Genomic DNA, 17,446 nt, shown 5'->3' on the forward strand with positions numbered 1-17,446 from the left:
GTTTCTTTTGGGGGTGGGTGGGGGTAGGGAGGGGGGGAATAGCTTCATGTTGGCCAACGATTATGTGGACATTGATATTTTTGGAGAAAGAAATAATGAATGGCCGTTGGCTACAGATTGGCTGGCTAGCCTAATTACATAGCTAGCGAGAACTAGCCTGTCAGCAAACCAACCAGCTGCCTCGATGCCTTGCAGCTAATGCGGCCATTGTCAAAAGGCAGAGTAGGCAGCGATAGATCATGGCATTGCTAGGATACCAACAACGAAATATGGAATATTAAGGGAAAATAATCGTAAATCATTTGTGCATTTGTGCAGATCGCTGCTAGCTTCCGCCACGAGCCGGCGCCAAGCTGCTTTCGCAAATTTGCAAAGCGAGGGTACCTTAGCAGGCGACGTTTTAGAGGGACATTGGATTCGGACATGGCTCGGTATCACGTTTCAGACACAAACATTTACTTACGATATCAAAGACTACCCAGAATTCAGCATTTGAGCTTAGCAACTGAGCACACTGGCTCAAAGTGCTAACTGCTACATGCCAACTCAACGTCCATACTGGATCCAGCGCTGAGGTTCCCCCTCAAAACTCATATCTAGTCAGGACACGTCTGATGTCTGGAGTTAGCTTCTTCGGATGCGCACCGGAGCTACGAGGCTAACGTAGCTAACAAGCATTAGAAGCTTATCCAATGGAAGTTACCAGCCTGAACCGCCTAGCTGGCTCTGATAGACTTGCTTGCATGGCTTCCGAGAGGGTACGCCATGCTAATTGGTGCAGCATAGGCTTGTATTTTAACTTGTTGGCTCCATTAGCTTCGTAGCTCCAGTGCAAAACGAAAGAAACTTCGGGGGAACTGATTCTGTTTGACGTTAGGGGGGGGGGTACTGGTCAAGGTGGTTGAAGAATGATGAGGATGAATCCATTTAACTGGCATTACTCTGGCATGGGGGGATGTTGCTCAGCTGGGTTATCACTCAACTGAGATTGAGAACAAAGCCAAGCAAGACGCTAGCGTGAAACTTTACACCCGGAGCCGAAGCGTTGGCCTCTAACCTGGTGTGTGTGGGACACAAGCTGTCACTGGGGTCAACGTAGAGAAGGGTTTTCAACGTCCCCATCTCAGCAGAGTGCTGAAAAGAGCCGGAGGGTGGATTAGATACACCAGGCGCTCGAGGTCCAGCAATGCCGACTAGGTTAGCATCTACAGCAGACCATCAGATGATTGCTTCTCAAGCTACAGGAGCCCTGCCATTTGAGTCCACACATTGAGATGGGATAGCGCCCCCCCCCCACCCACACACCCCCGACCTGTTGCCCTCACACTTTGATGATCCTTGTCCCGTCCCTGGCCAATGCCATCCTGACCAGGCGATGTTGCCGTCGTTGGCTAGGCCTAATCATCCAAGAGAGGTCCTCAGGATTTGGCTCAGAGGTGTAGCATTAAATAGGGGAAGCTAAGCCCCTCCCACAACTGGTCTAGTGCAACCCTTATTGGCCAGAATCCAATTTGAGAGGAACGAGGAGCAAAGGCGAAGGAGCAAAGCCGGCACTATGTGGACAAAAGTATTGGGACTTGCTCTGTCTCTACTGGGGGGGGGGGGGTTATTTGGCTCTAGCCCACGCCTGGCGTTAGCCTTTAGGCTAGTCTTTACCCCAGGAAGCTACTTCCGTGCTTGTGTTTAACAGGCGATAATGCCCCGCTCAGTGCCCTGTTAAAGCAGACAGGCTGTTGAAGAGGTTAACAGCAGGCGCCCCCCCCTCAGCAGGACGCTGCGAAGGCTGGCCAATAAACTTTACATACCGAGACACAGAACACGGGGACAGACTGCTTTACCTAATTGTAACGGGGGTACGGCCTCATAATACTGACCGCAACTGGACGAAACGGCAACTTTACAGGAGAAGGGAAAACACGCCTTAACTTTCAATGGAAGTCAATGGCAAACGGTTTTATCCCGGGTCATTTTGCTGAGCTTCTATTGGTCGGTTCATCTTGAAATTGGGGAAAAGTGGGAAGAACGACTGCCGGCTTCAAATGCTGTCAAAAAGTGAAAAATGCTAAAAATGCTACGCTGACCCTACATTCAGGACACTGTCCAGGAAAGCCACGGCTGTTTCTTCGGGCCTTTAAAGTGGGTTTTTTTTTACGACAAGCTCCACACCTTCTCACCTTCTCAGCCTCGTCCACACCACTCCTCACAAAGACACCCACCCAGGCCCAGACACGTCCTCTGAGCAGGCATGTGGAGGGCAGGGTGGACGTTCTCAGAGAAGCATTTGGGTTCTAGCCAGCTGATCTCCCATGAAAGGCCCCTGAACTGACCGGCTGCTGGTGGCACGCTGGTTCTGGATGGCCCGAACAGCTTCTGGGAAGAGTTCTTAACTGGTGAACATCAGTGCAGGCCGTGGAGCAAGAGGCTTCTAGGAAACCTTAGCTCACCGTACTGCAGAAAGTGTGAAGCTGGAGATATCTGGAGGATCTGGTTGGGAAAACAGGATAGAGATTAGCGGCAGATAATTGAAAGTCAACAACCCCCCCTTCGCCTCATACCCACCCCCCACCACCCCCCCACCAAAGAAACAGAGACCAACAGATCAGCAAACAACAACAAAGAGCCGGCGGGCAGTAATACTGAGCGCAGACAGGAAGAGAGGCTCTGCAGACGGAGCGTCAGGGTGAGGAGCCTCTATGAATCTTCTGAAGCGATGAACTCGCCCATTTTGGGGTCATCTGATTGGCCCGTGGGCCGAGACACGCCCCCAATTTATTTTTCTTTACTGTTTCTAGAAGCGTTGCTGCAAATCTGCCGTCGTTATTGTTTAGTGTTTATTATTTACTTATTTATTTATTTATTTTCACACTTAGAAAATTAAAATGTCTCATTTTTATTTTTGATTTAATATTAATGACATAATAATAACAACAACAAATAATCAACAATGAGTTGTACTGTACACCCAGATATTGCCTTACAACTTTACAATTTCCGAGAGATAATGAATTATTAATCATTTTATTTATTTATTTATATGTATTAATATTTTTTTGTAATATAATAGATTTTGATATAATTGATATTTTTCATCCTGGGCTCTGAAATGTGTTTTTGTTCATGATTATTTGTTATTACTGAATATGAAGGGCTTTAATAGTGATGGATATATTAATAAAGATACCACTGCTAATAAAGAAGAGAGACATACATTAATTAGAGAGAGAGAGAGAGAGAGGTTCAAAGAAAGAGGGAGATAAAGAGGAGAGAGAGAGCGGGAAGAGAGAAAAAGAGAGGGGGGGTGTGAGTGAGAGAGAGAGAAAGAGAGAAAGGAGAGAGAGGGGGGGAGAATAAGAAAGGAGAGAGAGAGAGAGAGAGAGAGAGAATGAGAGAAAGGAGAGAGGGAGAGAGAGAGAGAATGAGAGAAAGGAGAGACAGAGAGGGAGAGAGAGAGAGAGAGATAGAGAATGAGAGAAAGGAGAGAGGGAGAGTGAGAGAGAGAATGAGAGAAAGGAGAGAGGGAGAGAGGGAGAGAGAATGAGAGAAAGGAGAGAGAGAGAGAGAGAGAGGGAGAGAGAGTGAGAGAAAGGAGAGAGGGAGAGAGAGAGAGAAAGGAGAGAGAGGGAGAGAGAGAGAGAGAGAGAATGAGAGAAAGGAGAGAGAGAGAGAGAGAGAATGAGAGAAAGGAGAGAGGGAGAGAGAGAGAGAGAATGAGAGAAAGGAGAGAGAGAGAGAGAGGGAGAGAGAGAGAGAGAATGAGAGAAAGGAGAGAGAGGGAGAGAGAGAGAGAATGAGAGAAAGGAGAGAGAGAGAGAGAATGAGAGAAAGGAGAGAGGGAGAGAGAGAGAGAGAATGAGAGAAAGGAGAGAGGGAGAGAGAGAGAGAGAATGAGAGAAAGGAGAGTGAGAGAGAGAGAATAAGAGAAAGGAGAGAGAGAGGAAGAGAGAGATAGAGAGGGAGAGAGAGAGATAGAGAGGGAGAGAGAGGGAGAGAGAGAGAGGGAGGGAGAGAGGGAGAGGGAGAGAGAGAGAGGGAGAGGGAGACAGGGAGAGAGAGAGAGGGAGAGAGAGAGAGGGAGAGAGAGAGGGAGAGAGAGAGAGGGAGAGGTGGGGCGAGACAGTAGAGGTGCAGGCTTTACTCGAGTCTCAGCTCAAACATTTTAATGGAGGAAGTTTATCTTACCAACAGAGCAGACTGAGGGGGGTCCAACACCACCCACACCACCCCACCCCACCCCAGCCCTTCACTTTCACTCTCCACCTCTTTCTCTCTCTCTCTCTCTCGCTCGCCCACCCTCCCTTTTCCCTCCCTCTCTCCTCCTCCTCCTCCTCCTCCTGAGCTTGTGGGTGTGCTTTCCTGCTCCGGAGTCTTAACACTCTGCTGAGCGCTGAGGCACCACACTGTGTCCTGGAATCAAGCCGCGAGAAACACAAAAGCTCTCTCACCCACACACACACTCGCACACTCGCACACTCACACACTCGCTCGCTCTTGCTCTCAACACCCTGCGCTCTCGCAATGGATGTCAAAGTGCTGGCAGTGATGCTGTGTCTGACGGTGGCTTTGTGGAACCCGGAGACTGAAGGTAAGCTTCTGCTGACCGCCTTCTCTCACTGTCTGCTAGCAGCGGTCTTCACTCCTGCAGATAAAGGTGCCCTCAGATGGTTCCTTGAGGGATGCCGTGGAAGAGCCACTTTTGGTGGGTGAAGGATGCTCTTTAGAACATTCTTCAGAAGGTTCTTCAGAAGGTTCCTCATGTTCTTCGTTTTTTTCACGGAAATCCAAAGTGGTTCTTCTACGGCATCATTTCAAGAACCATCTGAAGCATCTTCATCTTGAAGAGCTTAGGTGTGCAGAGGTGAGGCTCGATCTTTGGACTTTGGGCTGGGTGACATTGCGCTGATTTGCCAGGAACTGGCAAGGAACCTGAGGTTCCTCAGGGGAGAGTCAGTCTGCAAAACTGGGTCTTGTTTTTTTTTCTTCAGTCGTACATAAATTAGCCTGAAAAGGTAGAACCGTGTTTTCTGGTGGCTCTTGAAGAGGTTCTGCGAGAGGTTTCTGGATCTAGTACAGTAGGTTTTAATGCAGAAATCATGTCTACTTGGAGAACCAATGCAATCAGCTGGGCAAGTGATGATGGCTCCAACTGTGAGACGGTTCTTCATATTTAGGATCTGGTTCATTGGCGAATCCTTTAACTGTGTGAGACGATTCTTCATATTTAGGATCTGGTTCATTGGCGAATCCTTTAACTGTGAGACGGTTCTTCATGTTTAGGATCTGGTTCATTGACGAATCCTTTAACTGTGTGAGACGATTCTTCATGTTTAGGATCTGGTTCATTGACGAATCATTTAACTGTGAGACGGTTCTTCATATTTAGGATCTGGTTCATTGGCGAATCCTTTAACTGTGTGAGACGATTCTTCATATTTAGGATCTGGTTCATTGGCGAATCCTTTAACTGTGTGAGACGGTTCTTCATATTTAGGATCTGGTTCATTGACGAATCCTTTAACTGTGAGACGGTTCTTCATGTTTAGGATCTGGTTCATTGACGAATCCTTTAACTGTGAGACGGTTCTTCATATTTAGGATCTGGTTCATTGACGAATCCTTTAACTGTGAGACAGTTCTTCATATTTAGGATCTGGCTCATTGGTGATTCCTTTAACTGTGAGACGATTCTTCATATTTAGGATCTGGTTCTTTGACGAATCCTTTAACTGTGAGACGGTTCTTCATATTTAGGATCTGGTTCATTGGCGAATCCTTTAACTGTGAGACGGTCCTTCATATTTAGGATCTGGTTCATTGGCGAATCCTTTAACTGTGTGAGACGATTCTTCATATTTAGGATCTGGTTCATTGACGAATCCTTTAACTGTGAGACGGTTCTTCATGTTTAGGATCTGGTTCATTGACGAATCCTTTAACTGTGAGACGGTTCTTCATATTTAGGATCTGGTTCATTGACGAATCCTTTAACTGTGAGACGGTTCTTCATATTTAGGATCTGGCTCATTGGCGATTCCTTTAACTGTGAGACGATTCTTCATATTTAGGATCTGGTTCTTTGACGAATCCTTTAACTGTGAGACGGTTCTTCCTGTTTAGGATCTGGTTCTTTGACGAATCCTGTAACGGTGAGACGGTTCTTCATATTTAGGATCTGGTTCATTGGTGAATCCTTTAACTGCGAGGAGGTTCTTGGCGGTACAGTGGTTACGAATGCAAAAGCCTGGTTCTGGATTGTTGGATTAGAGATTATGTGGTTTGATTGATACCGTGGTTTCTAGGGATGGAGCTCCTGAAGATCTTCTTGCTGGAGATCCAAAAAAGTATGGGTTCGCTTGGATGTTGGGTTTTGGTAAAGACTTGGCAAATGTATGGTGTTCATTGACGATCTACTAGTCTTTACCCGTGGATGTTCCTGGATGGATGGTCAGGCTTGCTGCTCATTTGGTGTGAGGTTCCAGCGTTTAACATGAGAATGGCTGGACTTTCTGAGGCAGCTCTAACTAAACTAAGCTCTACAAGTGTTCGAATCATCGGTAGGGCTGAAGGAGGCCGATCCCACGGAGACGTGATACTATGTGGTAAAAAATGCTCCTCAGACCATTAGACAAGCGCAAGGGCCTCCATCTCAAAGCCAAGGAATGCCTCTCCCCGGGGTCTTGAAGGGTCCTTCTCCGCTGGACAAAGGCAGAACCTGTGTGAGGGGATGCTAGAACAAGAGCGAGCAGCTGCCTAATCTCTTTTTAATGACCGTGGTCCGTCTGTGGATGCAGGTGAACCCACACACACAGTTCCGTAGACTGGCTATCTGTAGGGGAAGGGGCTGAAGGCAAACGTGTCGGGGAATGTGGTCTGAATCTACATCTGAAGGATGCCTGGGCTTCAGGGCGGCCGAGGGTTCGTTTCCTTTTAATTGTAAATCACTTGTCACGCCGTGACGTCTATCACTGTGAATCCCTGGGCCGGATCGGATTTGGACCAGATTAGCAGTTTGCAGGAACGGCCGGCAGGTCATGTAATGGCTCGATTTCTGGACAAAGCCTAGGAAGAGTTGTCTGAGTGGACAGAACCTTCAGATTGTTAAAGAACATTGACTTCACTCTTAAACTGTACTGACCGACGCTCTGCTGCCCCCACAGCTAAGCCCATCAGCCTGGTGGAGAGGTGCTGGTGCCGATCGACCCACAACACCGTCCCACAGAGGAGCATCCGGGAGATCAAGTTTCTCCACACGCCCAACTGCCCCTTCCAAGTCATGTAAGTGTCTTTTTAAACATATTGTCACTTGTTGTCGCCAAAAGCTCGTATCTCCAAAAAATTTTTATGCGAAAGAATTTCTATTGGTCCGTTCATCATGAAATTCTGACAAAGTTGGCTGGTGGGATTCTATTCTGTACCATAAAACTAATGTTAAAAGGCACTTCTTTTGCACTTCTACTGAGAGGGTGTCCCAATACTTTTGTCTTTTATGTTAATTGAAGAAGAGCTGTCATTTTATATGAAGGCCATTTGCATTCGCAATCAATGACTGACTGGATGTCCCGATACTTTTGTCCTTTTAGTGTTAATCATGAAATTCTGACACAGGGGGCTGTTGGGGTTCAGTAGCTGCTATGAACTAGTCTGTACCATAAAACTTAAAAAAGGCACTTCTTACACTTTCTGCACATTCTGCACCTTCATATATGAAGGGCATTTGCAGTAGAATACCCTTTGACGTTGAAATAACCAATAAATCAGTGGGTGTCCCAATACTTTTGTCCTTTTTCGTTAATTGAAGAAGAGCTGACATGGTATATGAAGTTCATTTGCAGTAGAATACCGTTGAGCGGGTGTCCCAATACTTTTGTCTTTTTCGTTAATTGAAGAAGATGAAGGCCATTAGCAGGTCAAATGCTAAAGCTTCTTTAGCTGTGAGAAGGATGTAGGAAGGTCCATGGGATGCAGAAACCACCTGAAGGTCTTCTGAAGGTCACTGCTCTGTGATTCCTTCCACCGTTGGCAGTGGGGTTCACTCAGATGCACTCTGGGTTTTGGGGGCGGACAGCCAGGTCATTTTGGAGAATTTGTGACGTTGCTTGACGATCTACTAGAGGAACCACCAGGGGAACGTCTTTCGCTGAGAAATCCCTGGAGGTTCAGCCTGTCTGTTTGTTTCCAGCGATGGTTTGATGTTCTCCCAGTCTGCCTATGTGGTCTTGAGGTTTTAATTGGCAGTGTGTCTGTGCAAAGAAACAGAAACAGCAGGTAGTAAGTACCTCACAGCCAGTTAATGCTAACAGCAAACAGCAGCCTCTCCATCAGTGTGTGTGTGTGTGTGTGAGTGTGTGTGTGCGGAGAGAGTTACCGTTACGGCCATACTTCTTTCATCTGGCCTTCTCAAGCGTCCAGGGGGTGTCTGGATCCGTAGCCTCTAAGATCCAGGGGTGAATTCCCTAAATAAACCGTGTTTAGCCGAAGTCCAAGTGCCGAAAGGTTACTCTCCCCCCAAGGCCGAAGTCCTGTCGAAGTCTGACCTCCCCTGACCCCGCGACCCCTCTTCCCGCCAGCGCTGGGACCCCGTTTTTTCAAACGCTCCGAGCGATTACGCGAATATGTTCCAGATTAGTAAAGCGATGCCAAATGTTGGGGGGGCGGCGACGCCGCCTGACCAAGGTCAACGCGTAGACCAAGCCGGTCACTTTGAAGGCTAATGATTATTTCCTCAAAACCACGAGGTTCTAAAGTTCAGCCTGTGCCGTCTAGATCTCCTGATACGGGATAATGCACATTCTCAACCGCTAGCCTCGCTAACCTCGCTAACTTTGCTAACCTCACTCCCAAATGTTGGCCCCCATTGCCAACATGGATGTGCAAATGCACACCCAGCACAGTCTAGCCCCTGTAGAGAGGTAGCGTCAATAGAATAGGCCTCTCTGGGGCAGATAGACCTGGTGAACCTATTGGCAGCATGTCCTAAAGCCAGCCAGACGTGGGGTTGAGGGGTAGTCGGAAGCCTTCTTCCTTGGACAGTGGAATCCCCTTGACGTTGGATTAACCAAGGAATCAGCAGGCGTCCCAATACTTTTGTCCTTTTAGCGTAGTCACTTGAAACAGCCTTTGTGGTTTTGTTAATTGTGGGGCTGTTAATTGAAGAAGATCTGTCGTTTTACATGAAGGTCATTTGCGGTAGAATACCCTTGGCGTTGGAAATAGCAATGAATGAGCGGGTGTCCCAATACTTTTGTCCTTTTATTAATTGAAGAAGAGCTGCTGTTTTACATGAAGGTCATTTGCAGTAGCGTTGGAATGGAGTTGGTCTGAGTTAAACAGGGACTGGGTGGCAGCTGGACTGGACCATTTGTTTAGAGGAAGAAGAGGACGAGTGTGTGAGTGTGTAAGAGTGTGTGTGTGTGTGTGTGTGTGGGTGTGCTGAGCTGAGTGTGGATGTGGTTAATTTGCAAAGCTGTGTGAGCTCTTGCCCCTCTGAGCTGTTAATTCTCAAACACGACCTTTTGGCACAGAGGTGTGATATGCACACACGTGTGTGTGTGTGTGAAGGGGGCTGTGTGTAAGAGATAAAGAGAAAGAGATTATGTAGGTTTGATGACATGTGTGTGTGTGTGTGTGTGTGTGTGTGTGTGTGTGAGTGTGTGTATGTGAGTGTGTGAGTGAGTGCTCATTTGTAATACATACACTTCTTCTCAAAAGTGTGGAATCCTTTGAAATGTTAATTATTTATTCTTTAATTTGTTATTTAATAAATATAAACAAACAAATTATTTGACATCTTTTATGTCCCGTTATTCTTTCCTCAAGATCTAATTACCACTTTTTTTTAATAAACATTATTTTAATGAATATTTTTATTCATTCTCGATATTAATTTAACAAAACTTTATTCTGGATATTAATTTTATTACAACTTTATTTTCTATATTGATTTATTGGAATATCGTTCCCTGTATTATTCAATTTAACTGTATTAGAACTTTATTCTGGATATTCTTTTTATTATAAAATTATTTTAAATATTATTTTAATTAGAATGTTCTTCTCAATATTTGTTTGATTAGACTTTTATCTATATAAACTTTACTCTATATAAAGTTATTTGAGTATTATTCTCTGTATTCATTTTAATAAAGCTTTATTCTATAAATATTATATTTAAAAAAGTTATTCTTAATATTCTTTTTGTGATATGAATTTGATTAGAACTTCATTTGGAATACCACTTTTATTAAAACTTCATATTTTCATTTTATTAGAAAGTTATTCTCAATATTAATTTATTAGAACTTTATTCTCTTGTATTAATTTTAATAGAGCTTCATTCTAGGTGTTAATGTTATTGGAACTTTATTCTAGGTTTTAATTTTAATAGAACTTTGCTCAATATTAATTTCGTATAACTTTTATCTAGATATTAATGTTATAATTAACTTTATTCTAGATTTATTTTTTTAGAACTTTGTTCTTAATATTAATTAACATTTGCTGTTGTTCTGGATATGAATGTTAATAGAACTTTATTGTAATACATGTTTATATAAAATTAAATAAAAAATAAATATTTCTATTTTAAGAAATAATTTAAAAAGTTAAAAAACTTTTTATTATAAATATTTATCATTTATTTTTTATTATCTAACTTAATTAAGTTAGAATTTTGCTTGATTCCCTTTAATGCTAGACTGATTTGATACTGGAAATGGTTAAACTGACACACACACACACACACACACACAGCAATCACAATAGCAAGGTTTTTCTTTAGTTGTATCAATTCTAATGTTATTATTATTATTATTATTATTATTATTATTGCTTCAGTGTTGCATGTGTGTGTGTGTATGTGTGTGTGTGTGTTCTCATGGCCAGTCATAATGTGCGTGTGCTTCAGTTATAGGTGTAAGATGTTTGCATGCCTGAGTGCAATATGTGCAATATGTGCAATGTGTGTGTGTGTGTGTGTGTGAGTGTGTGTGTGTGTGTGTGAGCATAAAAGAGACAGAAACAGAAAGTATGCATGTGCTGCTAGGTGTGAAGTGCACATGCCCTTTAGTGCATGAGGTGTAAAGTGTGTGTGTGTGTGTGTGTTGTCCACCCTGAGGTGAGACATCATGCTCCCATGCATTGCAGATAAACGGCAGCACAGCCGTGAGGTTTCCTCCATCTCTGTGCGCCTCAGCCAATCATGTAAAGTGGTCATTCATCACCGGACAGTCCAGCTCCACCGGGCCGGGCTGCTCCCTGACATCCCCGTCATCACTCACTGACCAAACACCACGTCTCAGTCCGGCCTGCGTGTGGATTCAGGTGGCTCTGGTTAGGCCTGTAGCATCCTGTAGGCCACTGGCCGCTGGTCCTAACAGCAAGCCAGCGGTCAACCGTAGATGACGGATTCTGTCCCGTAGGTTGTGGGGTGGGGCCTCCATGGACTGCATCAATGAGCCGTAGGGGTCCTTTCTTTCTTGGTCCACTTTTGCTAGGTACTGACCACCGCATGTCGGGAACACAGCCCACATGACTTGCCTGATGTTTGGACGCTTGACCGTTTCTTGACACCACCCTTGGATGCTCACCAGGGTCAGTGACAGGACCAGGAAGGCTTGAACATGGGCCCTTTCCGGGCTGTACACTGCATACGATAGGGCCCGTTTGGGAAGCCCAACTGGGTCCCAGTAACAACACCCATGTACAAACCCACTCAGAGCCCATGCCTATCTAGAACCCATCTAGCCTAAGTTCCACCCACATGAGTAGCCCCTCTTTCTTCCATTAAGGTCATCTCAGTCTTCTAATCTAAACCCAGTGGAGAACCAGTGGAGTGCATAGGAGAAGATCTAGAACCATAAATGATCTAGATACTGGTTCTGGAAGTGGACTAAAGAAGTGGACTCAAGCTCAAATAACTCTAAAATAACTCTTAAAGATGAAGGTGCTACAAAGGGTTCTTCAAAGAGTGATGCCATAGGAGATCCAATTGCGGTTCCATGCTTTAAGGAACCGACTTCTTCTAAAACCCTTTTCCTGAAGGTTCCTTAAAGCAAGGGGCCAAAATTGAAGGACCTTCAAACATTCCTTAATGGTCGGTAAATAAGACTAAAGACTCCTTTGGTTCTTTACATCAAGTGACGGTTCTTTACACCTTCATAAGGTTCTCCACTCTCACACATTTAGTCCACGCTCAAGCCTGCAGTTCCTTTTTTTTAAAAACAGCTGGAAAATGGTAGTGTTTCGGGGACATGGGGGCCTTTAAGTGTGTCCAGATGTGAAGTTGAAAGGGAGCAGGTCTCAGTACGAGGGACCGATCTGATAATACACGGCGGTTCTCCGTCCACTGGCCTGAAACGGATCCCTGGCCCTTTAGAGACTCGCTCGCTCTCATTACCAGCACTGGGCCAGAGAACAATGGGCAGGTCTATCTGTGCTGCATCAGATAGCTCTCTCTAATGGTCTCTCTCTCTCTCTCTCTCTCTCTTTTCCCATTCCCAGTGCCAAGCTGAAGAACAACAGGGAGGTCTGCATCAACCCCAAGACCAAGTGGCTGCAGCAGTACCTGAAGAACGCCATTAGCAAGTAAGCCGAAACCCCTTGGTAGAAAACAGAGGCAGCGGGTAGACGACACACACACAATGTAATACCCCCACAGCGCTGCGGAGGCACTGACAGCGCGGTTAACATGTCCAGGTCGGCCGGCGGTCCCACTGGGCCAAAAGTAGGTTGTCGCTGTTGGTGCGCTGAAACCTTGGCAGCTTTACGGGAGAAGGGGAAACCTTCTTAAGTTTGGATGGAAGTCAACCGGAGCATTTCTATTGGTCCAAAAGGTCCAAAAGTTAGAGCTTCATACTGGATATTAATGTCATTAGAGCTTCATACTGGATATTAATGTTATTAGAAATTCATACTGATATTAATGTTATTAGAGCTTCATACTGGATATTAATGTTATTAGAGCTTCATACTGGATATTAATGTTATTAGAAATTCATACTGGATATTAATGTCATTAGAGCTTCATACTGGATATTAATGATATTAGAGCTTCATACTGGATATTAATGTAATTAGAGCTTCATACTGGATATTAATACTATTAGAGTTTCATACTGGATATTAATGATATTAGAGCTTCATACTGGATATTAATGTAATTAAAGCTTCATACTGGATATTAATGATATTAGAGCTTCATACTGGATATTAATGTAATTAGAGCTTCATACTGGATATTAATACTATTAGAGTTTCATACTGGATATTAATGTCATTAGAACTTCATACTGGATATTAATGTCATTAGAGTTTCATACTGGATATTAATGTTATTAGAAATTCATACTGGATATTAATGTCATTAGAACTTCAAACTGGATATTAATGTCATTAGAACTTCAAACTGGATATTAATGTTATTAGAAATTCATACTGATATTAATGTTATTAGAGCTTCATACTGGATATTAATGTTATTAGAAATTCATACTGGATATTAATGTCATTAGAGCTTCATACTGGATATTAATGCTATTCAAGCTTCATACTGGATATTAATGTTATTAGAGCTTCATACTGGATATTAATGTTATTAGAGCTTCATATTGGATATTAATGTTATTAGAAATTCATACTGGATATTAATGTTATTAGAAATTCATACTGATATTAATGTTATTAGAGCTTCATACTGGATATTAATGTCATTAGAGCTTCATACTGGATATTAATGTCATTAGAGCTTCATACTGGATATTAATGCTATTCAAGCTTCATACTGGATATTAATGTTATTAGAGCTTCATACTAGATATTAATACTATTAAAGCTTCATACTTAATAATGTTATTAGAACTTCATACTGAATATTAATGTCATTAGAGCTTCATACTGGATATTAATGTTATTAGAACGTCATACTGGATATTAATGTTATTAGAAATTCATACTGATATTAATGTCATTAGAGCTTCATACTGGATATTAATGTTAGTAGAGCTTCATACTTGATAATAATGTTATTAGAACTTCATACTGGATATTAATGTCATTAGAGCTTCATACTGGATATTAATGCTATTAGAGCTTCATACTGGATATTAATGCTATAAGAGCTTCATACTGGATATTAATGTTAGTAGAGCTTCATACTTGATAATAATGTTATTAGAGCTTCATACTGGATATTAATGCTATTAGAGCTTCATACCTGATAATAATGTTATTAAAAATATTCATACTGGATATTAATGTTATTAGAAATTCATATTCTGGGATATTAAATCTCTCTCTCTCTCTCTCTCTCTCTCTCTCTCTCTGTCTCAGGATAAAGAAGTCGAGAAACCGTGAAGACTAAAGAGAAAGATGTGCGGAGAGTTGGAGAATCGGTGTGTGTCTCTCGCCTCTACGGAGATACTATGTAACACGAGTGCACCTTTCGCACACACACACACACACACACACACACACACACACACACACACACACATGCAAACACACACAATCTCTGGACTGCTTGCACAAACAGCACTTCGCCTCAAATCGCCTTTACGTCTGCACCCAGCCGGACTGCAGCTCCACCAGAACCAACAAGACGCTTCACACACCACACACACACACACATGTGTGTGTATGCTGGATAAAGTGACTGTATGTATACAGGGGGGGGGATCAGTTATGTGTTTCTGATGTAAGAGGAGCAGTGAAGTATGCATCCGACCTGTGCCTTCAGTCCAGTGATCAGCTGAGAGACTGCCCGGAGACTGTAGATATGTGGACACTGTTGGACTACAAGTAGGGAGAATGAGATCTGTATATATATATATATATATATGGAGTGAGGAATGGAGAGATAGAGTGAGAGACATAGATACGTTGAAAGAGAGAGAAAGAAAACAGAGGGTCTGAGAGAGAGCTGACAGATGGACAGACGATCTGGCAGGATGACCACAGGCCAGGCCTCCACACGCTGTCCAAGGCTGCTGCTGTACCCTGTTTAAAGAAATAGTTTGGCCAAAAAATAAATAAAAAAAAAAAAAAAAAAAAAATATATATATATACACACACACACACATTTTTCCTTTACCCTAAAATGTATTTGAAGAGCCGGTATTCAATTTCACATAATTTCAATTTTCTGTATTCAATTTCACACTGGAGCTATGAGGCTAATGTAGTTAGCCTGTCATTAAAAGCTAATATCCCACCAATTAGCACTGATGTCTATAAACACTAACTACTAAGTACAGAATTTAGCAGTTAGCGATAGCTCAGTGTGCTCACTTTCAGTCAGGTAGCTTTTAACAACAGCGCAAAATCATTACCTCAGGAAATTAGCAGCTAGTAGCACCTTAGTTTGCTCACTTTCAGTCAGGCAGTCTATTTTAGCTTATATCAAAGACACAATATCGTTAGCTTAAGAAATTAGCAGTTAGCGGCAGCTCAGTGTGCTCACTTTCAGTCAGGTAGTCTATTTTAGCTTATAACAAAGACACAATATCGTTACCTTAAGAAATTAGCAGTTAGCGGCAGCTCTGTGAGTGCACTTTCAGTCAGGTAGTCTATTTTAGCTTATATCAAAGACACAATATCGTTAGCTTAAGAAATTAGCAGTTAGCGGCAGCTCTGTGAGCGCACTTTCAGTCAGGTAGTCTATTTTAGCTTATATCAAAGACACAATATCGTTAGCTTAAGAAATTAGCAGTTAGCGGCAGCTCTGTGAGTGCACTTTCAGTCAGGTAGTCTATTTTAGCTTATATCAAAGACACAATATCGTTACCTTAAGAAATTAGCAGTTAGCGGCAGCTCTGTGAGTGCACTTTCAGTCAGGTAGTCTATTTTAGCTTATATCAAAGACACAATATCGTTAGCTTAAGAAATTAGCAGTTAGCGGCAGCTCGGTGTGCCCCCTTTTCATTCAGGCAGTCTACGTTAGCTTATAGTGACAGCACAATATCATTAGATTAGAAAATTAGCAGTTAGCGGCAGCTCTGTGAGCGCACTTTCAGTCAGGTAGTCTATTTTAGCTTATAACAAAGACACAATATCGTTAGCTTAAGAAATTAGCAGTTAGCGGCAGCTCTGTGAGTGCACTTTCAGTCAGGTAGTCTATTTTAGCTTATAACAAAGACACAATATCGTTAGCTTAAGAAATTAGCAGTTAGCGGCAGCTCTGTGAGTGCACTTTCAGTCAGGTAGTCTATTTTAGCTTATAACAAAGACACAATATCGTTACCTTAAGAAATTAGCAGTTAGCGGCAGCTCTGTGAGCGCACTTTCAGTCAGGCAGTCTATTTTAGCTTATATCAAAGACACAATATCGTTAGCTTAAGAAATTAGCAGTTAGCGACAGCAGGATTCTTTAACTTGCGAGACTGAATAAAAAAGTTGTTAACCCACCACCTTAAACAAATTAGCAGTCCACAAATAGGCTAGCTACGATAAACCGACGATAACAACTCTTACGGCACGTCATACGGTGTGAGGAATTAGCACATTAGCACGTCTATTGAAGATCCACTGCATTTTGGGTGAAGGGCTCATTTTTTTTTTGCCAAACTATTTCTTTAAGAGGCACAAGTCATAGGACGATCTTCCCTCGGGAAAGCCATGCACTGACCTAGCTAGCCTTTTTTTTTTTTGTTGAAGATTAGCCTGTGCGCTAACCGTGCACGGCCATGACAATGCAACTTTCACGTCAATGCAAATTCACTCTCTGGGCAGCTGATAACGTCTGCTTCGAAAAATATATATTATTATAGTGTGAAAATGTCCTTGCAGAAGCTGTAGTCGGTTCTAGTCCCACCACAGACCATGCTATCCATGTACTGATCGCAAAAAAACAAAAAAACAAAAAAAAAAAAAAGTGTATCATATTTAGCGTGAATGTAAAGATCGGTATTGGGCAGACGGCTATTTACGGGGACCAAACACTTATCCACGCTGCAGATTATTAAGCTAAAGGACAGGAATGCTGTACATATTCAGAGTATTTAGTATTATTGTGTTGCTTTGTCTCATATTAAGAAAAATTAGAGGTTATAATTAGAAATTTGTTTAGTGCCATTTAACAGTTCCCCAATATTTCGCAAAAAAAAAAAAAACTAAACAAAAACAAACAAAAAAAGAAAAACGCTGTCGTCTCTTACTGAGCCACTTTATATGTGAGAGGAGTTTCTACTCTGTCAATTTATTTTTATATCTGTGTTTTGCATAATCTTAATAAATGAAGGGTTGGCTTCCGAAATGCATTTTCATCTATTTTGTTGTCCGGCTAAATTCGTAATATGTGCCAATATTAAAAAAATCGATATCCTGATAAGCACCTAATCTTTTTAGCACGATATACTTTTAGTTTACGATTTTAGAACAGTACAAGCAAGGTCCTCGAAGTAAAATCCAAATCGTAGTTTTTCTGCCTAATTAGGTTGGAATTTTGCTCTGATTAGCG

At 42.7% G+C, this 17,446-nt stretch overlaps 1 protein-coding gene across 1 annotated transcript; it reads left to right on the plus strand.

Moving 5' to 3' along the window:
- Nucleotides 1–4,384: 4,384 nt before the first annotated feature.
- Nucleotides 4,385–17,242, plus strand: cxcl12b (chemokine (C-X-C motif) ligand 12b (stromal cell-derived factor 1)). The gene is made up of 4 exons (XM_072671323.1): nt 4,385–4,582; nt 7,155–7,272; nt 12,496–12,579; nt 14,323–17,242. The coding sequence occupies exons 1-4, from the start codon at nt 4,516–4,518 to the stop codon at nt 14,351–14,353; spliced, it is 300 nt and encodes a 99-aa protein (XP_072527424.1). The 5' UTR covers nt 4,385–4,515; the 3' UTR covers nt 14,354–17,242.
- Nucleotides 17,243–17,446: the final 204 nt, after the last annotated feature.

This window comes from Salminus brasiliensis, chromosome 25 (assembly GCF_030463535.1).
Source record: "Salminus brasiliensis chromosome 25, fSalBra1.hap2, whole genome shotgun sequence".
Lineage (NCBI taxonomy): Eukaryota > Metazoa > Chordata > Actinopteri > Characiformes > Bryconidae > Salminus > Salminus brasiliensis.

Bases quoted from the DNA above. Each gene is read 5' to 3' on its own strand.
- cxcl12b (XM_072671323.1), top strand. From the start codon at position 4,516: ATGGATGTCAAAGTGCTGGCAGTGATGCTGTGTCTGACGGTGGCTTTG. The intron at 7,273-12,495 runs GTAAGTGTCTTT...TCCCATTCCCAG, and splicing joins AACTGCCCCTTCCAAGTCAT to TGCCAAGCTGAAGAACAACA. The intron at 12,580-14,322 runs GTAAGCCGAAAC...TCTCTGTCTCAG, and splicing joins CTGAAGAACGCCATTAGCAA to GATAAAGAAGTCGAGAAACC.